Consider the following 9185-nt stretch of genomic DNA (forward strand, 5'->3'; position numbering starts at 1 on the left):
ACCTGTGTGTTTGGTCTCTATCTCACAGAGATAGAGATCTCACTGCTCTTCTTTTCTCTGCTATTCGAAGAAAAATGGGTTTGGGTATATATATATTTCTAGGGTTGTTTGTCTGCGATGGTGGTGGTTTGATCGGGAGAGAAGGTGGACTGATTTGGTTTGGGGGTTCACAGAAAGAGAAGGTAGACTGATTTGGTTTGGGGGAAGGTGGACCAATTTTGGGTTTCTGGTACTGATTTGGGGGGTAGTGAGGGTCACGTGCAAAAAATGGGGCGGGAAACCCAGGTGGCATGGGTGATGAGAGCCACGGTGGATTTTTATTAATATTTTAATCAGTCTGTTAGCCACGTCAGCCATTTCCATCTGTTGGCTGACAGAAAGGACTTAAATAACAAGCGTTAATTAGATTTAGGACTAAAAGTGGTAAAATAGAAATGTAGGGACCAAAATAGAAATGACCCCAAAATGTAGGGACGAAAAGAGCATTTACGCCTAAATAAATATTAACAACATATTTCAATATATTTGAAAAATAAATTAAGAACAAAAGAAATATATGTACCTTATTTATAATTTCTTGAACACTATATTTTTGTAGACATTCTTCGATCATTCATTGAACTCTTCTTTGTTTCTTGTCTTTTTGTTGAACATTGAACTCTTCTTTTAGTTTTTTCTATGATATTGGTAAAGTGGAGGAGAAGAAAAGGTAAATATTGGTAAAGTAATTATTGATGGGAGATGAAATAGAAAATGGAGGGAAAATGCAAAAAGAGCATTTTTGTCTTGTTAAAAAAATTGGAGGACAACATTGGTCATTTTGTTTGGACAGATCGGGCTTGTTAAAAAAAATTGGAGGCCATATTTGTCATTTTGTTTTGTTAGGGTTCATTTGGATAGAACTTATTTTGCTGAAATTGAAAACTGAAAATTGAAAACACCGTAGCAAAATAATTTTTAAATGTCTGAATAGTGTCGTGAGACCCATTTTTAATGAAAAAGTTGCTGAAAAAAGAAGTTTGTAGGACCCGTAAACAGTGCACGGGTGCACTATTCACTGCTGAAAAGTCAAAACATGCGGTTGGGAAAAAAAAAAGAAAAAAGGAAAGAAACGCAAACATGGATCCGCAAACGCGGATCCAAACGGATAGTTAGACCAAAAAAGTACTCATTGTACGACTTATTTCAATTTCTTATGTAAAAAGCCACCACTATCGTTGGCATAACTGTGTGCCCTTGGCACACGGTAACAAATGCCATTACAAAATCGGCACACGGTAACAAATGCTAGGGCACACAATAACAAATGCCATTACAAAATCCACATGTTTTATAAAATTGATGCTTGAATGCCTCCGGTCTCTTTGTTTGAAAAAAGAGAGGCGTGTAGTCCTAAAAGAAACAAATAGTCAGCGATAGGGATCAGAAAGAGAAGACTTCATAATTTTCTCTCTCTCTCTCTCTCTCTCTCTCTCTCTCTCTCTCCCCTTTCCTGCAGTCTAGGATGCACGGCCATGGCTATGGGTACAAAAAATTATAACATGATACAACAAATAGAACACAGTTACGACACGGGTACGATAGCCTAAATAAAGTGTCCGTGCATCCTAACTTGCAGTAATACTTCATGCCCACCCACCACCCCCTCCAAAAAAAATATATATTATTTTTAGTGAAAGACCACTGCACACAAACATGGATACTGAAACCATGGTCATGCCATTGATTCTGATCATGCTTTTCTTCCCATTTTGCACTTCCGTTGACACCTTAACACCAGACCAATCCATCAAGGATGGCCAGTCTTTGATTTCCAACAAAAATAATTTCGCCTTAGGCTTCTTCAGTCCCGGCAATTCTAGCTTCCGGTATCTTGGTATTTGGTTTGTCAAAGTGGCAAAACAAACTATAGTGTGGGTGGCAAACAGGAATGATCCTATTATTGATTCCTCAGGTGTTCTCTCCATCAACCAGTATGGAAACCTTGTCCTCCATGACAGTTCTAACCGTCTTCTTTGGTCTACAAATGTGTCTGTCCAGGGGACAACCTCCTCTGTTGCACAGCTTCAAGATTCAGGAAATCTGGTATTGGTCCAAGGCAATAACAAAAAGGCTATATGGCAAAGCTTTGATCATCCTACAGACACGCTGCTTCCAGGCATGAGGCTTGGGTTGAATCGGATGACTGGGTTAGACAGGTTCTTGACATCTTGGAAGTCACAAGATGACCCCGGAACTGGGGACTCCTTCTATAAGATGAATCCTACTGGCTCTCCACAAGTCGTCTTGTATAAGGGTTCGACTTTATATTGGAGGTCATGTCCATGGCCGTGGCACACATCATCAGCAGCAGCAACAGCCTCATCGGGTTATAAGTACTATTCTGTAAACAACGAAGATGAGGTATCTTACGGCTACTTTTTCGATGACCCCTCCATCATTTCTAGACTAGTGGTTTACAACTCAGGATTGCTCCAGAACCTTATGTGGAATGATGGTGATCTTCAATGGAAGGAATTCTGGTCAGCACCTAAATACCGTTGTGACAACTATAGACACTGTGGCGCATACGGTAAATGTGGTCCCGAGTCTGCTGACAGTTTTAATAAGTTTGAGTGTACGTGTTTGCCAGGGTATGAACCCAAGTCTCCGAAGAATTGGTATCACAGAGATGGTTCTGAGGGGTGTGTGAGGAAGCAGTCGGGGTTGTCGATGTGTGGGAATGGAGAAGGGTTTGTGAAGGTGCAGCTTTTGAAGGGTCCTGATTCATTTAATGCAGTTAGGATGGACATGAGTATGAGTAGCTCAGAGTGCGAGCAGGCATGCTTGAGAAATTGCTCTTGCACCGCTTTTGTAAGCATGAATGATATTGATAGGAAGGGGACCAGTTGTTTGGCATGGTATGGTGAATTGATTGACGTTTCGGAGAATTCATATGAAAGGTGGGATCTAAATGTACGTGTAGATGCAACTGAGTTAGGTGGCCTTCTCCACTTGCTTGCATTTCTGCCTATTTCACCTTACAAATCGTGGACTTATTTGTTTTTTTTTTTTTTAATTTATTTTTTTGTCCTTCAGCTACTTACACAAGGAAGTCCAACGGTTTTCTTGGCCACAAGAGGAAGCTGGCTATTACAATAATTTTTGTTATGGTGACATTGTTTCTGGTATGCTTGATAGCCTATATATGCCTAATGAAGAAGAGGAAAACAAAAGGTAACAAAATCACTTCCATTGTATTGTTCACACAAGCACAGAGGAATATATATATACATACTAAATCAAGAGTCATTTTAGTAGCCTACATGAGCTATATAAATGCTTAATTGCAAAATTATAGTGAGCAATTTATCAATATGTTTTTGGACAGTGAAAAGAAAATTGCCCAATCAATCATTATATTTTACCGGTACTAAAGGCTATTTGGAGGGAAATGAGCTAGAGGAGAGTAGTAGACATCCAGATTTATTGATCTTTGATCTAGGCTGCATAGTTGCTGCCACTGACCATTTCTCTCCGATCAACAAACTAGGGCAAGGTGGCTTTGGTTCTGTTTTTAAGGTACAGTTACAAGTTACAACTCATAATGACATCGTTTAACGTAAATATCTTGCATATTTTCCTTTCTTTTTCAAATTCCATTATTCTGTGAGTGTGAATGCAGGAAAATGATTTACATAAGCTAAGACATAAGTTATTGAAGAATCAGATTGTGGCATTGAACTCAATTGCTTTGAAGTAATTGTTATGACTGAGCTTAATTTTGGATAATGGATTCAGGGTCAATTATCTAATGGACAACAAGTAGCTATTAAAAGGCTATCCAACAGTTCAGCACAAGGAATAGAGGAATTCAAAAATGAAGTTTTGTTGATTGCAAAACTTCAGCATAGGAATCTTGTCAAGCTTTTTGGCTGTTGCATTCAGGGGGAAGAAAAGATGTTGATTTATGAGTACATGCCCAACAAAAGCCTGGACTTCTTCATTTTTGGTATGTCTTCTTTCAATAAATCGATTGCATTCATCTGTTTTATTTTCTTTTACTATTTATGTTCAAAGAATATATTTGGACTACATACAGCCAAATATTTTTACACTAATTAATCACATTTTGAGTATACTAGAGTTAAATTTTATTGTAGATCATACAAGAAGTTCATTGCTTAATTGGGGGAAACGCTTTGAAATCATCATTGGGATTGCTCGTGGGATTTTGTATCTTCATCAAGACTCAAGATTAAAAATCATACATAGGGATCTTAAAACTAGTAATGTTCTCTTAGATGGTGAGATGAATCCTAAAATTTCGGATTTTGGGATAGCTCGTATATTCAATGGGGACCAAATTCAAGACACGACAACTAGAGTTGTCGGAACATAGTAAGTATCACCCAAACACATGCACGCTTGCGTGCACAAAGCCTCGCATAGTTGCCACCCTTACGTAAAATGAAGGTCTATGCAAACTTTTACTTTATTTTTAATATTGTTCACATACAGTGGTTATATGTCACCAGAGTATGCAATATTTGGGAAATTTTCAACAAAATCAGATGTCTTTAGTTTTGGTGTCATATTGTTGGAGATCGTTAGTGGCAAGAAGAATAATAGTTCTTATCGAAGGCACGATTCCCTAACTTTGATAGGGCATGTAAGTAATAAAAAACAACAATCTTTACCATTTGCATTTATAATACAGCCCTAGACATGGCAAAACGGGTCAGACCCGTTTTGACCCGACCCGTTTGACCTGCAACCCGTTTGACCCGTAACCCGATTGACCCGTTTAAAAATGACCCGTTTTGACCCGTGACCCGTTTTGACCCTCGACCCGATTGACCCGACCCGAACCCGAATCCGACCCGCACGTTTTGCCACGTTTACCAATGTTGAGTAGATTTAGATTGAGGTGTAATTTTTATAAAATATTTACTTATTCTTTTTTACTTAATATGTTATGTACTTCATTATAGTTTGTCATTTTTTACTTGCCACCTTTATTTTATCTTCCTACTTTAAATAGATTGAAGATTATACCAAGATTAGTTTCTAGAAAGCTGGAACAAGAGTTGCACCAAATTTGGGTATCAATTCAAGTGTTTAGTGGTAATTGGTAACAATATCACTAGTGAGAATCTAATCACAATTAAGGAACTCATAAACAATTGACAGATTGCATCTATTTCCAAAAAAAAAAAAAAAAATTTGTTTGAAAAATACGGGTCAACTCGACCCGACTCACGACCCGATTCAACCCGCGACCCGTTTGACCCGCGACCCGTTTGACCCGCAACCCGATTGACCCGTTTTAAAAATGACCCGTGACCCGTTTGACCCGCAAACCCGATTGACCGACCCGAACCCGACCCGACCCGCCCGTTTTGCCACGTCTATACAGCCCCTTATGGATAATGCTATGAACCATATAGGTTTGGGAACTATGGAGAGAAGATAGAGTCTTGGATATAGTTGATTCATCAATAAATGACTCATTTGTTTCCCATGAAGTCTTGAGATGCATTCAAATTGGGCTCTTATGTGTGCAAGAAGATGCAATGGATCGACCAACAATGTTGGCAGTTCTTCTCATGCTAAGTTGTGAAACAACTCTTCCTTCTCCAAAACAACCTGCTTTTATTTTTAGAAGACCTACCAATAGTTTGGGATCAATAACAGGTGAGCGGTTTTATTCTATAAATGATGTGACAATCACCGAATTCGAAGCTCGCTAAAGGTAAAGATTCTAGTTAGCTGCATCTAAAATGCTTCTATAAGGATTTCTAGGACAAATTAAAATTTTGCTCTTTTTGTATTTATGAAAAAAAAATGTAATTTCTTATTCCTTTTATTCTTAAGTGTTAAATTTTTACCTTTGTTTTTCAGTTGTTACTACTACTACTTATATTGTTACTAATAATCTGTTTTTCTTAATTTAGTCAGTGGCATTGCCGGTAGGGTTTGAAATTCCACTCTCGTTATTGTAACTATTAAATTATTTAAAAATAAATACACATTAACTTGGTTTTTTATCACAAGATTCAATAATTGAGACACCCGCTACCTTTCTTGTTCGATTTTTCAATTAATTCTCCAAGTTTGTTCAGCTCCCTTGTGAAAGTTACAATAATATTCTTTAATTTCTAAATAAGATGAAATATAAAAATAAATTGACTCTCCTTTTACTCCAAGTGATCCAAAAGTAAACAGAATTGATGGTGAATATGACCTACTTAGGTGGACTGCACTCTCCCTTGACCTTTCAACATCATTCTTTTTTTGTTTTTTAGTCTGAGACGTTGATCTTTCAAGATCTATAGACTATAACGCAGTGCAAGAGTCAACACATATATATATATATATATATATATGTATTTAAAGACAAAGCTAAAAGAAAATTCAACTAAATCTCAAATTTGAGTCTAATTTTATGTTGTGTGTCTCATCCAATTTTTTATTATTATTTTTTTTAAAAAAAATTGGTGCAACTGTTTACTACACTGCAAAAATCAAGGAGTCTAATTTAAATTTCTTAATTTTTTGTGTTAAATGAGTTATTAAGTGTGAAAACTATAGAATCAAAATTAATAAACCTTAAAAAAAGTCACCATCATTGATTCATTTTTCTTATGATATTATTATTGGGTTATGCTAATGAGTGCCCTCAGGACATTGGTTAAGAATCCATTTTAAGAAAGTTTTGACATAACTTCTATGAGAAATGAAAAAAATTATTAAAACATTAATTTTTTTCCCTATAAAAAAATTTTTTAAATGGATTTTTAACCAATGCCCTAAGGGCATTCATTAGCATTTCCCATTATTATTATATAAATAAAGGTTAGACAAACTAAAATTAAGAATTTCATGGATAACAATTTAAATGAATTTTTTTTTTCATCTGTTTCAAATAAACTTATATTTACTTTATTAGTAGCTATTTTATATTTTCAAATATACGAACATTATATATATATATATATATATATATATTATATGTATAATCGTGGTAAAATTTTAATACACATTTAGTAATGCTTATTTGTAAATGTATCTCAGGTGTATTTACGAAGTTGCAAGCTAAACATATTGGAAACTTACCTAACCTATTGACAAATTTATGAATTCCAAGAAAGCTAAAGCCAAACATGCAGTTTGTGATGGATAGCACTCTGGGAACAAAATAGTTAGATAGTGGTTAGTACCCATGTACCATTAGGTCGTTACAACAAGTTTTTTAAATAAATAATATATATTTCTTCTTCTTTTTTATGAGAATAATTTATATTTCTAAACATAAACATTAAAATCCATATATTTTAGAAGCTCAAATACATTAGCGCAAATTATTAGTCCAAATAGCTTGTTTTATAACCCCATTTTTTTTTCGGATTTCTTGTATCAGTAGAAATATTAAAACCAATTGAAACACTTCTGCCGTTTATCCTCCAAAAAAAAAAAAAAAAAAAAAAAAAAAAACCAATTGAAACACTTGAGAAACCCACAGTACAGCTCAATAATTTATTTAGTACATTTTGAGGGTATTTGAAATTGGTACAAAATTTAAAACCATGGAAGAGAGAGAGATAGAGAGACTTAGGGCCTAATTGGATTGAGAGGGAGGGAAGATGAGTGGAGGAGAGTAGAGTAGAGTTAGCTGAAAAATAGAAATAGCCTATTTTTCGGCCAACTCTACTCTACTCCCTTTCACTCTCTCTCTCTCCACCTAAATCCAAATGAACCATTAGAGAGGGGCTTGGTGTGAAAGGTTTGAACATATGAATATTGATGGTGAGGCTTGAGACAGTGATGTCAGCTTGGGTTAGCCTCTTGCATGGGTTTTTGGGTTGAAAAAAGGAACAAGATCTTCTCCATTTTACTTGAAATAAAGAGATTCTATTTTTTGGTTAAGATATTATTTTTTTTAGATCTAACAATGTTTAGGTGGTCATTAAATGAGATGACAATCACTACACCTTTGAATATGTAATTTTTTTTATTCTCAAAAAAAAAAAAAGATTATGTAATTTTTGTTATCTCAATCATGAAATGGATCAATTTCAAATAGAGAAGAGTGTCCAAGAGGGTAGTTAAGTTCAATTGTGGCAAAGTAAGTGATTAATATTGGCTTTGCCTTTTTTTTTTTGGGATAAGTAAAGGAGTCATTAAATAGGTAAAGATAAATAGGGAAAAGTTTTGCTACATGATAGGTTATATGGCAGTAAAAAGAAAGCAACATGTATTTTAGAGTCATGACCAGGTGAACCCTTGAACATATACTGCTTTTTTTTTTTTGCTGCCTCATAACCCATTATGCAACAGTTGTTGCATATTAATATGCAGCAAAACTTTTACCATAACATTTATATTGTAAAAGACTAGAGGCTGGTCTATTAAATTAATGTTCACTTATTTTTCTTCTTTTATGAGGAGAAAATTAATGTTCAATTTTGTGGCGAAAGAATGGGCCTTTTAATAATGGTCAATTGGTTTAATAGTGTAATATATTTAAGGAAGTGGAAATGGAATCTGCAAGTGTTTTAGAGTTATTAAAATAACATTATAATAGATTTTTAAAGTGCAAATTGCAAATTATACCCCAAAAGTTTGGAAGTGTTTGGATTTTACACTTTGAAATTTCAAAATTTGGATTTTACCCCTTGAAATTTTGGGGTGTTTGGATTTTATATCCTAACGTTTCAGAATTTGGATTTTACCCCGTAAATTTTAAGGGTGTTTGGATTTTACCTCATAAAATTTGGAGGTATTTGGGTTTTATATCCTGAAATTTTAAAATTTGGGGGTGTAAAATTTAAACACTCCAAAACTTTAGGAAGTAAAATCCATATTCTAAAACGTTAGAGTGTAAAGTCCAAACACATCCGAATTTCAAGGAGTAAAATTCAAACTGAAACTTTAGTGTAAAATCTAAACATCTCCAAACTTTAGAAGTGTAATTTGAAATTTACCCATTTTTAAAAGTCTAATATTTTATAGTTATATAAATGATTTAGATTTTACTACGTTATCAATATCATAAATGCATATCAAAATAATGCAAGCCAATGTTTGTTTAAATATTGACAAAATTTGAATTTTTCATTTTTTTTTTAGAGAGTTTCAACTTATAGCGTCCGCTCCTGATAATAGCTCTTTATCATCAAACTAACACACCAATAAGTTTTTGG

General features: G+C 34.6%; 1 protein-coding gene across 1 annotated transcript; it reads left to right on the forward strand.

Moving 5' to 3' along the window:
• The first annotated feature begins 1694 nt into the window (after positions 1-1694).
• LOC115967510 (G-type lectin S-receptor-like serine/threonine-protein kinase RKS1) lies at positions 1695-5831 on the forward strand. Its single transcript, XM_031086621.1, has 7 exons — positions 1695-2980; positions 3079-3216; positions 3419-3561; positions 3781-3991; positions 4143-4380; positions 4501-4651; positions 5430-5831. Exons 1-7 carry the CDS (start codon positions 1696-1698, stop codon positions 5730-5732), a joined length of 2469 nt encoding a protein of 822 aa, XP_030942481.1. The 5' UTR covers position 1695; the 3' UTR covers positions 5733-5831.
• The last annotated feature ends 3354 nt before the right edge of the window (positions 5832-9185 follow it).

The sequence above is a fragment of the Quercus lobata genome, chromosome 11, assembly GCF_001633185.2.
Source record: "Quercus lobata isolate SW786 chromosome 11, ValleyOak3.0 Primary Assembly, whole genome shotgun sequence".
Taxonomy (NCBI): Eukaryota; Viridiplantae; Streptophyta; class Magnoliopsida; order Fagales; family Fagaceae; genus Quercus; species Quercus lobata.

Coding starts and splice junctions, on each gene's coding strand:
- LOC115967510 (XM_031086621.1), top strand. CDS start 1,696: ATGGATACTGAAACCATGGTCATGCCATTGATTCTGATCATGCTTTTC. Junction 3,562..3,780: donor GCTTTGGTTCTGTTTTTAAG/GTACAGTTACAA, acceptor TAATGGATTCAG/GGTCAATTATCTAATGGACA. Junction 3,992..4,142: donor CCTGGACTTCTTCATTTTTG/GTATGTCTTCTT, acceptor ATTTTATTGTAG/ATCATACAAGAAGTTCATTG.